Source organism: Pelobates fuscus, chromosome 7, assembly GCF_036172605.1.
Source record: "Pelobates fuscus isolate aPelFus1 chromosome 7, aPelFus1.pri, whole genome shotgun sequence".
Taxonomy (NCBI): domain Eukaryota; kingdom Metazoa; phylum Chordata; class Amphibia; order Anura; family Pelobatidae; genus Pelobates; species Pelobates fuscus.
In genome coordinates this window covers 84,132,961-84,148,490 of record NC_086323.1, presented here as the reverse complement: position 1 = coordinate 84,148,490, position 15,530 = coordinate 84,132,961, and the positions used below count along the sequence as shown (strand labels likewise).

The window sequence follows — 15,530 nt, the reverse complement described above, 5'->3', positions numbered from 1 at the left end:
AAAATCCATAAGGAGACCAGGTAGTGTCCCAAATGTACAATAGCCAAGATAATAGGGTATATCTACTCGGTGGCTTGTAAAAATAATATTTAAATAGCCTGTTATGGTACAACCTATTATAAAACATCTAGATAAGTAGAATTAGAGAAAAACACACATGGAGAACCCACTATATAAATGGGTACCCCTGCCAGTCCAAAAGCTATACTAGTAATTATTACTTATAGAAAACATAGAAATATGAAACATATAGGGTTATGAAGCAAATGACCATCCTCGAAACTGAACAACCAGGGAGGTAGCTTAACCCCAAGGGCGGGCTCCCAACACCTATGTCAGTATACATCAGGTCATTCAAAATATTAGATCATAAGAACACAGATAGTGAATATTTTTCATTCAGTCCAAGAGGGTGGACCGTTTGTAAAGTCCTTATCCAGAACAGTTCTCTTTGTAGGAGCATTCTTTTACGATCTCCCCCCCTCCTAGGTGCAGGTACATGATCGATAGCCATGAGCTTCATAGATGGCAAATTATGGCCCAGTTCAAGAAAGTGCTTCGCTACCGGTAACTCCGACTTCTGGTCCCTATAAGCTGTTCTAATGCTGGACCTATGGTTTCGGATACGTTCCCTCAGGGGCAAGTCCGTTTTCCCAATGTACGTTAAACCACAAGGACACATGAGTTTATATATCACGAAGTCACTGGTACAAGATAATCGATGTTGGATGCGGAAACTAGCCCCCGTGTGTGGATGTGTGAACGTCTTTCCAGGGATCATGTGTCCACAAGTCACACATCCAAGACAGCGATAACATCCCAGGTTCTGTGGAGTATTACCCTTCGTATAGCAGTGGACTGGATCGGTGTTAACTAACAAATCCCTCAGATTCTTGTTCCTCTTGTAGCAAAACATCGGAGGATTCTGGAATATTGGAGGTAATGTTACATCGTTACTGAGTGTTCTCCAATTTGCCTCAATGATTTGTTTGAATTTAAGAGATGATGTTGTGAACGTGGTGGGGAAGACCAATCTGTCAGTCTTTGTCTTTGGAGCAGGAGTGTCAATTGTAGCCAACCCTCGGTCAAGTGCCTTCTGTAGGATCTGGCATGTATATCCACGTTGTCGAAACTTCTCCCACATTAACCCCAACTGTTCTTGGGCTCTCAAAGGATCTGAGTTGTTCCTCAAGACACGCAAAAATTGCGAGTAGGGCAGAGAGTTTTTTAATGAACCAGGGTGAAAGCTATTGGCCTGAAGTATAGTATTTCGGTCCGTCGGCTTGGAGTATAGAGTATAAGCCAGCTTCATCCCCTCACGGAGTACTCTGATGTCCAGAAAATCAACAGTTGTCTCATCCATTATCGCTGTAAGTTTGATGTTACTTGTGCTTAAGTTGATGGATTGGACCATCTCTTGGGCCTCAGCTATGGTACCAGTAACCAGCATAAAGATATCGTCGATATATCTTGCATATTTCAGAATGCGGTCTTGGTAAGGTTCCAATATAAATCTATTTTCGAATTCGAACATATAACCGTTGGCATACATGGGTGCCATGGCTGCACCCATGGATGTACCGGCAATTTGTCTGTACCACTCCGTCTCGAACCTGAAGTAATTCTGGGAAAGGACTATTTCCAAGAGCTCCAACGTGAACTCTACAGGAGGACCTGTATAGTGCGTGGACTGCGATAGTATTGATCTCATTGCGTCTATACCCTCCTGATGGGGTATCACGGTGTATAGACTTGACACATCGCATGTCAGTAGAACAACCGGTTCAGAAGGTAATGTTGTCTCGGATAATAACCTTACGAAACTCGGGGTGTCCTTTATACAGGTGGAAAGGTGTTCAATGGGTTCTTTAAACAAGAAATCAAGCCACTTAGCCAGAGGTTCCAGAACTCCCCCAATCGCTGAAACTATGGGGCGGCCCGGAGGTTTGTCCAAATTTTTATGGACTTTAGGTAATGAATAAATTACTGGGGTTCTTGGTGACGTTGCCTGGAGGTATTGATAAAGTTCCATGGAGATATAGTTGGAGCGAAGCCCTCTTGATAGACATTCTTCAATCTGGTTAATAACCAGATCCGTAGGATCCTTTGATAGTTTGACATATGTGTTATGGTCCGACAGTTGTGATAGGATTTCAGACCGATAGTCTGAATAATTTTGGATGACGATGCCACCCCCTTTGTCGGCCGGACGGATGATGATCTCCTTATCAGCAGATAAGGATTTGATAATGGCTCGTTCATTCTTAGTACAATTTGAATGATGTGGATGGTTGTGTTTCAAGTGGTCAGACGATTCCTTCTGCACTGAACGTAGGTAGGACTTAATGGATACTTGATTGGGCATGGGGTCGAATGTGCTTTTCGTTCTGAATTTGTTAATAGAATTCGTTGTATCCTTAGTTTTGGTCTTAAAAAAATCTTTTAATCTTAACGACCGACCGAATTTATAAAGTTCAACTTCCCAATCCAAGGGCTTAACTCCAGACGTAGGGACAAATGATAAGCCTTTACTGAGCATACTGGTTTCTTCCGATGTCAGAGCTCTAGAGGATAGATTGAAAATTGGGGCTATCTCTGTTGACGGGGTGGCCGTCCTCTTGCCCCAGAAGGTACGCCCCCTCTGGCCACGTCTAGTGATGTACCTCCGCCTGCTACTCCGTATCTGCTCTGGTACCGTGTCCGTATAGACGGTTCTTCGGCTGCTGCCCTGTCTAAAAAAGGTTGTGCAGTGCTTGATGAGCTGTCTGTTCTCCGTGTTGAAAAAGAATCATGTGGTAGTTCAGACTCAGAGGTGGATTCTCCTGAAGTTCTGTCTATTGTGAACTGTCTAGGTTTACGGATGGGTCTGCGTTTCTTAATGAAGTACGGTGTATCCGACTTTCCACTGAGCCATCTATATACCCGATGCTCCTTATAATCCGCTGTCACCCTCTCCTGTTTTTCTCTTTTGAATCTCACCAGGTCAGTTTTGTAATTCTTAATGTTGTCCTCCAGTTTTAATAGGGTAGTTGCCGATTCCGGTGTTGATAGTAGTACCGCCTGTCTTGTTTCTAATTCGGAGATCCTCCTCCTAATTTGAATTAAATCTTCTTTAACGTCCTCAATGATGATGAGCATCAGGTCTAGTGAACATTTATTTAGAACTGAGATCCAGCGTTTACAGACCTGTGGCTTCAATCTACCGATAGTGGGGATATTCTTGACCCGAAAACCTCGTGGAATCTGTAACTTGCGGTGGTATTCAGACAGGAAGAGCCCATGCAGGTCCAAATCAGTCTCTCGTTTTCTAAGTCTTAATAATTCAAAATAAATGTCCCTTAGAGACGTGGTATTAGGTAAATCAGATGTAGATGTAGCCCACCGTATCCTATCTGCATCCTCCTCACTGTACTGCCATGTTTCCGCCTGTTCAACTAAACCACCAGCCAATGTAAAAAAATCCTCCATAGATGAAAAAAATGTGGGATAATAAATTGAATCCAATATATATAATTATATATAAGTACTCACTATGGTACCAAAATAACGTTCTCCAAAAGAGCAGATGAATATAAATCCAGGAGTAATTCGAACTCCAAAATCAGGGTGCATAGAAAGCTGGCTCCTGCCACTGAGCCATACATACAACGAAGCAAAATAATCCTGCACTCCACAATCCAAATGTAAACGCCCGGTGCTTGTCCAGCAAAATACAGACAATGAAAGGAAGATAGCACTCCCAGGACTTGTAAATAAAGTAAAACTTAACTTTTAATCAAAACAGCAGAAGGTCGACGTTTCAGTCTGTTAACCACAGACTTTCATCAGGACTAATGCAACATAGCATAAAATGACATATATATACAATCAGTACATAATGGTAATCAACTTACCCACCACCAAACCAATTACTTCTCCCTATCAGCTCCGGCTGGGTTTGCCGCGGGTTCCGCCGACGCCAGTGCGTGCGTCGCAATGAGTGCTATCTTCCTTTCATTGTCTATATATATATATATATATATATATATATATATATATATATATATATATATATATATATATGTATGTATCCAAAGAGGTAGCAGCACTCACGGAATGTAAAAGTTCTAATCTTTATTAATTTATTTTAAAAAATGAATTAATAAAGATTAGAACTTTTACATTCCATAAGTGCTGCTACCTCTCTGGATACCTGGATAACCAAGCCCTGGCTTAGCACCCGGCACACAAGACAGATTAAAGCGTGAGTGCAAGAATTTTTTCCTTTTTCATATATATATATATATATATATATATATATATATATATATATATATATATATATAAAAAAAGGAAAAAATATATATATATACACACACACACACACACACTACAGCACCCCTCACACTGCACCACTACACACATTACGCTCCAGATACACGCTAGATCCCTTACCCTATATGCACTCTTAATCCTCTACACACACACACACACACAATCTCCTATACACACTCTGGGTCCTTTACACACTAGATCTCCTACACACACACACACACACACACACACACTGCATTCCTTGTCAGCAAACAAATACAACATTCTCTAAACACACCCTCTCTACAACCCCTACACACACTAAGTCACCTATACACAGGGCCTTTTTCTAATGCTAGAGCTCTTCATGCTCTGTGCATTGAACCAACATGCTCACTTTGAGAGGGGGCGTGCTTGTCATTAGTGATGACAAAACACACCCTCTCTGGCCCCGCCCCCTTCTCAGGGGGCTGCTCTGATTGAAAAATGCCCGGGACTAATTTTTTTCCCAGTCCGGCCCTGAGTCCGTGCAAGTATTTCATGGCTTTCAGTGGCAAGTAAGTTGGCTAGTAGAATGTGATAAATACCTAGAGAATAGAAGCTTCTCTGGCAAACGTATAAACTGTGCAAACAAATATACTCCCAGTAATGGAATGAGTGATAATGCAGAATAATATGATTCAATAGAGAATAAAATTCACTTAATACAGGGTGTGTCTATAACTAATGTGAGAGAGGTATTTAAGATGCTGCTCCTTTAAGAGAAAGTATCCCTACACTTTCTTTACAAGGTAAAACTCAGTAGAAATGTTTGAGAAGCGCAAAAAATACAATCTTATCACATATAGGTAATAAACATTTTAAACAATTTATTTATCTTGTTGAAATCTAAAAATGTACTAAATCACAATGGTAAAAAAACAATACTAAATGCTATATTAAGTGTGCACACTACTATAAAATATAGCAAAAAGAGAAAATACATATATATATACACAAATATATGGTGGAAAATTATAAAAGTTAAAAATTGCAAGAGAACCAGAGGAATGAAAATAAAGAGTCCAACCTTATACAGTAGTTGACAGCTCACTGTTATAGATTATATGAAGCTGACATCCTCCTGTGGCTGTATATGCAGAAAGGTGGATGCAAAAGTAGCTGGAAACAATGCATTTTGAAGCCAGCCAAGGGGTTCTGTGTAGCTGAAGAGAGGAGTGTAAATGTTGTCCTTCCCCCCCTCCAGTTATCTATGCTGCATCTGGGGTCTCCCTTGTTAGGTGCTGTCGGAGCTGAGCGCGCTCTAGTAGTGGAATCAGATGCGGCCGCTCACAGTAAGTGTGTGTGGTCCTGTCACGATCGCTCTGTCAATCCTACGCGTTTCGTGAGCCTGCGCTCACTGCATCAGGGAAGGTAGTGGAGTTGTATTTGTGTATATATATATATATGTATATTTTCACTTTAAGTTGGTTAGTAGTGCATAAATGAAAAATTAAGGCTCTGATAAATGCATCTAAATTTAAAGTATCCATTAATATTTCATCATTGTTATAGCAACACAAGCTGGAAAAAAAATATGTATTTCTGTTCACTATTGGATGTTTTTAAGGAATGTTGCAAATATAAAGAATTTTGTATATATAACAAGAACAACTAGACCTCACATTTCGTATAGTTCTATGAAGGTTGTGTATGTTTTTGTGAAATTGTCATTTTTAAAAAATATTATAAATAAGTAATTTACAAGTAGAAAATAAAAAAAAAATTGGGCTGGCATCGTAATCGTTACTTTTCTGCAATAAAGAAACATTTCCATTTTTTTTTATTTAATTCCAACAATATCACTTTAACCCCTTAAGGACCAAACGTCTGGAATAAAAGGGAATCATGACATATCACACATGTCATGTGTCCTTAAGGGGTTAAAGAATAATCTATCAAATTGCATGAACAAATCTGTTTAATTTGTCAGGTTCAACTAGATAAACATACCTGTGCTGAGGCTTTAGTCCATAGGTTTCATGGTTAACTCTGGAGTTTACTTTATTTTCTAAATATCTGTTGACCAGTGTTGGTAAGGTATTCTGGATAATGCTATTAAAACGAGAAAATAGAGCGATATCTAAGGGTAAACCATCATCACAGACACGATTCAATAACCATGTTCCTCTCCTGGTGCTCAGAAAAACCTACAACGGTAGTACAAAAGTTATGTTACTTGTCAGTTAATAACAACAAAACATATAATCTTGTCAGAAATTACACCTGTCAATGGATATAATATTCACATAATTCTGATAGTAAAGGGACATTATTCCCCCTCCATGTGTCTCATTACTCCCCAGCCCTCCATGTGTCATATTCCCTCATTCCCTCGCCCCCAGCTCCTTCATTTATTTCATTCTCTCCCCCCACAGCCCTCCATGTGTCTCATTTCCTCACCCCTAGCCCCTTCATTTATCTCATTCCCCCCACCTGAGCCCCTTCATGTGTCTCATTTCCTAACCCCAGCCCCCTCATGTGTCCTATTCCCTCCCCAAGCCCCTCCATGTGTCCCATTCTCTCCTTACCCCAGTCCCTCCATGTGTTTCACCCGCCTCCTTCCTTCTGTACATGCTCATCACCATGATACCGATCTGACAGGAAGTGCTCTTTCAGCGGGCACTTCCTGTCAGACCTTTCGGCCACGTCACACACAGCAGCAGGAGAGTAGCAGCACAGCACTCACCTTCTGACAATAACCCAACAATCGTTGGCCCTGGGTCAGTGCGGCTGTGCACCGGCACTAAAGGGATACCGGCGGCCCACGGTCGCAGGGGTCGAATCTGTGGCTGGGCTCGCTGGTGTGACAGGCTCGGTCGCAGCGGCAACCCCTGCAACTGTGGTAGGTATGCAGGGCCGGATTTAGATGAGGCCCTAGGCTATTCCACTTATGAGGCCCTTTCACCTCCCATTTTTAAGTTTGTAAATTACATGAGAGACAATAAAATACATCATTACTGTGATATATATCAATATGTTAAATGAAACATGTTGTGATTGGTACTAACCTTTATAAAAAAAATGTGGCACGGATAATAAATTAAAAAAAGTCAAGATGAGGAGAGGGGGGGTGATTGTGAGAGGGAGGGGGGTGATGAGGAGAGGGGGGTGATTGATTGTGAGAGGGAGGGGGTGATGAGGAGAGGGGGAGTGATTGTGAGAGGGAGGGGGGTGATTGTGAGAGGGGGTGATTGTGAGAGAGAGGGGGGTGATGTGATGAGGAGATAAGGGTGATTGTAAGAGGGAGAGAGGTGATGAGGAGATAAGGGTGATTGTGAGGGGGTAATTGTGAGAGTGAGGGGGTGATGAGGAGAGGGGGGTGACTAAAAAAATTACCTTAAATCCCTGGTGGTCCAGTGGGACTGCCTGGTGGTCCGGTGGGGTCCCTGGTGGTCAGGTGGCCCTCATTTCCGGTCTGCAGCTCCGCAGAGCTGCAGACCATGGATCTCGCGAGACCCAATCAGAGCGTTGCCGTGGTAAGCCGTGGCAACGCTCTGATTGGGCAGTGCACGCGAGATCCATGGTCTGCAGCTCTGCACATTGCGGAGCTCCAGACCGCCGGTCTCGGCGATCGCGGCAGGAGGGGCATTGCAGTCTGCCCCAGGCACCCCCCTAGTAAGTGGCACCCGGGGCGGACCGCCCCCCCCCACCTCCCTCCCACCCCCCCCCCCCCTTTAGTATGCCACTGGTCATATCATATGCGTAGAATTTCTCCTTATTTTCGGTTCAGTGTTTTAGTGTTCACTGTTTTTAGAATAGTGTAATTTTAATTTTGATAACAATTTGAATGTAGGCCCCTCTTGATCTTGAGGCCCTAGGCTGAAGCCTAGTTAGCCTATAGGAAAATCCGGCCCTGTAGGTATGCCATTGTTAGGAATACAAAGCTCTATTCCCAACACTATAGTGTCCTTGTCTCTTGATCTATAGAGATCCAACCCCATTTCTATAAGCAATATTTTTTTGTAAACGTGGTTTCTAAAAAAAGGTCAAGAGCAAAGAGCCCACTTTAGACAGAATTTATGCTGACTTAAAAGTTGTAAAGATTCTGAATATGAAAGGGATCTAAGTTTAACCCCTTAAGAACACATGACATGTGTGACATGTCATGATTCCCTTTTATTCCAGAAGTTTGGTCGTTAAATGTATGTTTGAAGGGTCTTGATCCTAAGTTGAATGACTTTTGATTTTAACAAAGGAAATATTGCACAAGTGAATTTCTATTATGCTATTGAGATCTGTCATATTTGTTTGATATGTCTTTTTTAATGACACTTCAATACACATCCAATCATCTACACTCAATTGTGAGTTTATCAACTACTCATAAGATGCCTTGTAAACCGTGTCGGAATAGAAATGATGGGTGCAGAGCTTACCTGAATGTGAATGTATTTGTATACCATCACATTAAAGAAATAAGTTGGAGTTTTAATGATTTTCTTTGCCTACCTGTTTGGCCACAGTTCCAAGCTCTACAGCCAGATCAACTCCTGTGTTTCCAACACCAATCACAATAACCCTTTTGTCCTTAAATGGGTAAGATGTTTTGTAATCTCGGCTGTGGAAATACTGGCCTTTGAAGTTTTCAATGCCTGTAAAAATCAAATGAATAATAGAGTTAGAAACATATTTGTATATACTATGGGCTTACTTTGTGGTGAGCAGCAGTCATAGCTTTTTGCTAATAGCTACTAACTGCAGCTGTTATTTAGTATCAGCTATTTATTGACAGGTTTCTATTGCTAATTTGTACCAACTGATTGCCAAAAACATCTACTCACAAAGATAGAGACAACTCCCAAATTATCCCCTTATTGGAACAGAACAGAAACAACATACTATGTAAACTATATGGACAAAAGTATTGGGACAACTGATCATTGCACCAACAAGAACTTTTATGATAATGCATTCTAAATACATAGACACTAATATGTAGTTGGTCCCCCTTTGCAACTATAACATTTCATTCTTCTGGGAAGGCTTTCCAAAAGATTTTTGAGTGTTTCCATGGTGATTTTTGCCCATTTATCCAGTAGAGCATTTGTGAAATCAGGCACTGATGTTGGCTCGCAATCTCCATTTCAGTTCATCCCAAAGCTGTTCTATAGGGTTGAGGTTTGGGCTCTGTGCGGGACAGTCAAGTTTTTCCACACCAAACTCATCCAACCATGTCTTATGGACCTTGCTTTGTGCACTGTGGTACGATCATGCTGGAATGGAAAAAAGCCTCCCACATTCCTACAAAGTTGGAAATATAGCATTGTCCAAAATGTTTTGGTATGCTGGAGCCTTAATATTTACCTTCACTGCCCCACAGTCCAGAGGCAGTGTGCTTATATTACTCGATCCAATGCTTGACATTGTACTTGGTGATGGGAGGCTTGCATGCAGCTGCTTGACCATGGAAACCCATTCCATGAAGTTCCCACCACACAGTTTTTGAGCTGATATTAATGCCAGTGGAAGTTTGGAAATCTTCAGCTATGGAATCAGCAGAACTTTGGTGACTTTTACGTTCCATGTGCCTCAGCACTCGGTGACCCTACTCTGTGACTTTACGTGGTGTTATGATTTGTGGCAGAGTTGCTGCTGTTCCTAAATGCTTCCCCTTTCCGATAATACTACTTACAGTAGACCATGGAATATCTAGTAGGGATGACATTTCACAAAATAATTGCAAAGGTCGCATTCTATCACAGTACCATGCTTGAATTCACTGAGCTCTTTAGAACGACCCATTTTCCCCCACAAAAGTTTGTAAATGCAGACTGCATGGCTAGGTGCTTAATTTTATACACCTGTGATAATGAGTCTGATTAAAACACCTGAATTCAATAATTAAGAGGTCTGTCCCAATAATTTTGTACATATTGTTCAAGTTGTCATCACAGCAACTACACATTGTAAAAAAAAAAAAAAAAAAAAAAGCTCACCATGAGAATGTGTACTTCACTCTGGTACTGGAGATAGTGACAGTGTATACTATATATTAAACTGTTATTTTGTGCTATGTCCGGTACACATCTATGTATTTTTTTAGGTTAATTAGTGCTATATGAATTGCTCATTTAAATGTATACTATGCACACCTAAAGCACTTTAGTTTGCTGAAGTGCTATGTGTGAAGAGTGTGTCCTCTCTTTCTTTTTACAGAAAGTGTGGATGTCAATAGAAATTGTCAGTTGTATCAATGAACCTTGCTACATCCTCTGTTTGTCAATCAGAAAGTTACTTCCTTTCTAGATTAGCTTAGTAGAGCTAAACTCAAGAGGCAGCAATTGCCTGGCAAGGACTTCTTACTGACCTACATTGGGAATTATGATCAGCCACAGAAAATGTGGGTGATGTTAGAAGGGCAGGGCTTGCAAAATCTTCACACAAGAGATTTGCAGCTTTTGCAGCCTGTTTTTGATATACCCAATGCAAAAATACATAATTATAGGTTTTTGCTATTATGCTACTAATTTGTTAATGAATATATAAAAAAATCCAGTTTTTCTTGGTGTGAAACATGCACTTTTTTAGATATGTTATATGTTTATGAATACATTAAAATGAACTAACTTGCTTTAATTGTAGAGGTTATTATATGAAAAAGTAAAAAAGGGTGAATATAAGCAGGACTAATACTACTATTATATACATTATAAAAACCATTGAACATGTGGTTGTAATAGCTAGCAATACCACTGCAGCCTACTGCCCTTACCTGTGTATTGGCAGCATCATTATTGATTTACATATTGAGAAATTCAGATCTTGTCCTTGATTAGCCGTAAATCACCTTGTTTTGTTTGCTATTATTCTGATAGACTGAGCCAGTGTGGAACAAATTATTTGCTAAAGTGTGGATTGCACTAATGTTTTCGACATTTAGCTAAAAAAAAAAACCTACTTAGGTTTCAACTGTATTTCTTTTTTCTTATTTTTCTTTAGAAATTTACTTTGGACACCCTGCAGGTAATATATAAATATCTATGCATAAATTGCGTGTTTATTTGCTGACAGCTGTTTGTTTTAATTGCTGGCGATGCGAGAATTGTTCATAATGAGATGGAAAGCAGATTTTGCCAAAATGGAACATATAACTTGGATTTGTTTCTGTTTGAACTGATCCATATAATGCAACTCTTTTGATTTTATTTTGGATGGTATATAAAGAATAATAAAGGTGTAAAATCTTTTACATTTTTATGTTGATTTAACTTCCTGGAGATTGAAGAAATCTGCTCCTAAAATGTATTAAAGATAAGTTCATTATTAATAATCATTCTCACGGAAGGACAGAGAAAGGGATTTGCATTTGTTTGTGGTATTGTGGATAGAAAAGGAACGGTACTCTACACATGTTTTCACTTCTTGATTTCATTTAATCCATTTGTTTAACCAATCACCTTATATAATATACCTTACTAAATGCTGCGGACAGAATAATCTACATCCTCTCTCGCACCTCCTGTAACTCCTTTCTTTTTTAGTCTTTACAGATGCACCCTTTCAGACTGTCTCAATTAAAAATCCTAATCCATACTTATAAATCGCTTGATAACACTGCTCCTATCTAACTGTATTCACTAATAAATATATATGACCTATCCAGGCTTCATCACACTATGAAAAAAGGCCTGTTCCTGCACTCTGCTCATCCTCGCACCTCCAAATTTCAAATTAAAGACTTCTCTAGGACTGCACTATTCCTATTGCATTCTCCAACTGGTCCCTATTAATTTAAAATAAAATCACTGAAAATAAACTCAAAAAAATATCCCTTGAACGGTTAAAGGATCAATATAGTGCCAGGAAAACAAACTCGTTTTCCTGGCACTATAGTGCCCTGAGGGTGCTCCCACCCTCAGGGTCCCACTCCCACCGGGCTGAAGGGGGTTAAACACTCACCTTTCTCCAGCGCCGGGCTCCCTCGGCGCTGGGAACTCTCCTCCTCCTTCGGTCGTCATTAGCTGACTACGCATGCGGGGCAAGAGCCGCGCGCGCATTCAGCCAGTCCATAGGAAAGCATTCTCAATGCTTTCCTATGGACGCTGGCGTCTTCTCACTGTGAAAATCACAGTGTGAAGCGCGGAAGCGCCTCTAGCGGCTGTCAATGAGGCCCCTAGAGGCTGGTTTAACCCTAAAGTAAACATAGCAGTTTCTTTGAAACTGCTATGTTTACAGCAGGCAGGGTTAATCCTAGATGGACCTGGCACCCAGACCACTTCATTAAGCTGAAGTGGTCTGGTTGCCTACAGTGGTCCTTTAACAACCTTTCTCCCCCTTCGCTCCCCACACCACACTAATCCTTTCACTTTCCCTATTCTAACAGTTTTTGGAAACTCTTCTAACAACTATTTTTGCAATGTATGAAATGCATATTATCTTCATCTTTTGCGTAATTATACCCACCCCCTCTGTAAGCATTGCCCTCACTATATTCTATTCTTGTACGTCCAACTTGCAATGTTGAAATTAATTCTTTGTTAGTCCATTTATGGTACAGAACAGTGAAATATGTTGATGCTTACTAAATAACAATAATAGTACTAATAATGATAATAAAGAAAACAAATCTATAACAGGTTTTTTTCATTGTTTATAAACAGTTATATAATGGACATTGCCACCATGATTATATACACAACATGATCACTTGTATTTGACTTTTTGGGGCCAGTAATGGACTCTAAAGACTCTCTATATGTAATCCCAGAGGTGATGTCTAACTGTTGGGGTACCATTTTCACTTACAAAATAAGTATATGAAAGCAACAACCGAATGCCTTCAAGGCAGCATGTAGGCAATGAAGCCAAAATGGCCAACTTGAAACTTCTCTCTGGTAACATGGTTTGTAAAATATTCAGTTATCGTGTTTCCTGTAACTCAATCATTCGCCTTTCTTTGCCAGAATGAAAAACAGTATAATTAACAAACAAGCAGTTACAGCGAAAAAAATATGGTACCTGGAAATGAACTCAGTGGCAAGTTTGGGTGTGTATGATGACCAGTGCACACCAAAATAGCATCAAAGATATGCTCCTTCTCTTCTCCATTACACTCAGTGATAACATTCCATTGGCCAGTGGTGATGAAATCTGGACGCTTTTCTACTTTGCAAACAGCCGTCTTAAAAAGAAAAAGTATGAAGAAATTAATTTAATTTGTACCAATTTTGACACATACAGACTAACCAATTTTTTTTTTATTCGTTATTCTCCAAGGTCCAAACTTTTAAATATAGGGAGGTAATCATTTGCAGAGACACTAATTATTGAAAAAAAAAAGCTTGACCCCTTCTTTCGGCTGTATCATAGATAACCCATCATTAGGACTCACTAATATACTATTGGACAATGATTAAAGGTGAGCCAGCGCCATGGACCTCCTGGCACCATAACAACTTAATGTATGGTGCCAAAACAGGTGCATTAAAAGTACATTTCCCTTTTGAATGAAGGACTTTATCATTTCTATCCTATATTGACAAAACCATGCAGTAATGCTTAGCCATGTGCCTCAGGAACTTCATAACTGGAAAGATAGTAGACTGTTTCGATCAGTTTATATTAATACTATTAAAATAATGCTAATTCCAAAGATCTCTCTATTTTTTGCATGTTCCCTATGTCTATCCTTAAGACTTTCTGTGAGAATGTGTAATTCCTTTTTCATTCATTTATTTGGGAGGGGGGGAAAGACTTTTACCTATTACAGTGTCTTGCTGACCTAAGAGGTATTTGTGTAGGACATATTTATATATATATATTTACATATTATGGGGCAGCATTGCTTGCTCATGTGATCACCCTGTATGCCTAAATAGGCTTTTTAAAATGGGTGGATACGAAGCATGAGTAACCCTCTAATAACACAATTCTGGAATGTCTGTGGACTCTTTGCTACTATCGCATAGCAAATCCTCTATTGTTTCTAACCACCAGTTTTTCTATTAATTTACGGGATGTTTTTATTTCTAAATTGGGCGAATTCACACAGCTAGCTTCATTGCCTGTCGTTTTCCCACTTTGTTGTCAGGTACTCTGTGGATTTCACAGGGCATTGTACGAATCTCGTGATTGGTCCCCTTTAACTGTTGCTGATATTTTAAGTTCTTACCACTCATAAACCTATACATTGTAGGTTGCTTTTTTTCCTATGTGCAGCTGCAAAGTGTTTTTTCTAAGTATGTTCAAATAAACTGGGATGTGGATTCCCTTGGCACCAGAGATCATCCAATTTCATTTACTTTTATGTTGTCACACCTACCTCAAATCAACTTCCTATCCCTTTGCCATAAGGTTCTTTTAAACTCTCAGAGGGACCATACTCTTTACTTACTCCAGGATGTCAAGCATGATTGGTTAGAATTAAGTGTTTGTCTTATTTACCTGTTGAAGTTCACTGTGGAATATGTTGGTGCTATAAAAAGTATTATAATTGTGATTGTATATGTCCTAGAGGGAGAGTACAGCATCTGTCTCATTACCACCGTAGAGGTGGATCAAATTGAGGAAAGCTCTAAAAGGAATACCCAGTTGCTTCACATATATTCATCAAAAATGAATGTATAGAAGATACTTACCCTGGAAAAGTTGATCAAAATCTATGCCCCTAGACATTCTACATGTTGGCAATGTGATATCCATAAAGGAGTTATGCTACATACTTGGTGGAAATATCCTGTCCTACTGCTCTTCTTTTCTCTCATTATCCACCTCCTTTGTGAGTTGGGATTAGCAGATTTTCCATTTGCTCTTGCCATATATCTATGACTAGATTTTCCAGAATCCTTGACTTTCCACACACGAGCTTCAGCCTCCCATGTTTTGATGGCTGCTAAATATCTCATCTGCTTTAATTGACAAAGTAATTTTGCCCAACTTAAGCCCCTCTCATTAGCAAGCAAGCTCCTGTGAGCTTTGTCTGCACTTAGCAGTGATCAAAAGACAAAGGTGTCTTGAATATCTGGAATCCTTGGTGCCAGCTAGTTCCACAAGATTAGGTTTTTTTAAGAATCGCATTTGGTATAGAAAATGCGATTGTGGTTTCTCATTTTTTTTACAAGGATGCACATGCGCTTTATTTCTCTATCACTTCTGCGACAATGTTCTGTCTGTTTTTATGTTGTCTGATGATCTTAATTGTGCCTGTTATTGTACCCTGAGCATTGTAAAACTTACTATTCTGGGTTTTTACTTTA

The 15,530-nt window shown here is 39.8% G+C and overlaps 1 protein-coding gene across 1 annotated transcript in view; it reads right to left on the bottom strand.

The window, feature by feature from the left end:
* The window catches only part of LOC134567968 (flavin-containing monooxygenase 5-like), a 47,407-nt gene that overhangs the window by 11,285 nt on the left and 20,592 nt on the right, over nucleotides 1-15,530 (bottom strand). Inside the window, exons 3-5 of the mRNA XM_063426156.1 lie at nucleotides 13,294-13,456; nucleotides 8,785-8,927; nucleotides 6,286-6,482 (exon numbers count right to left, since the gene is read on the bottom strand). Of these exons, the coding sequence (XP_063282226.1) occupies nucleotides 6,286-6,482; nucleotides 8,785-8,927; nucleotides 13,294-13,456 (503 nt within the window). The remainder of the gene's footprint in view (nucleotides 1-6,285; nucleotides 6,483-8,784; nucleotides 8,928-13,293; nucleotides 13,457-15,530) is intronic.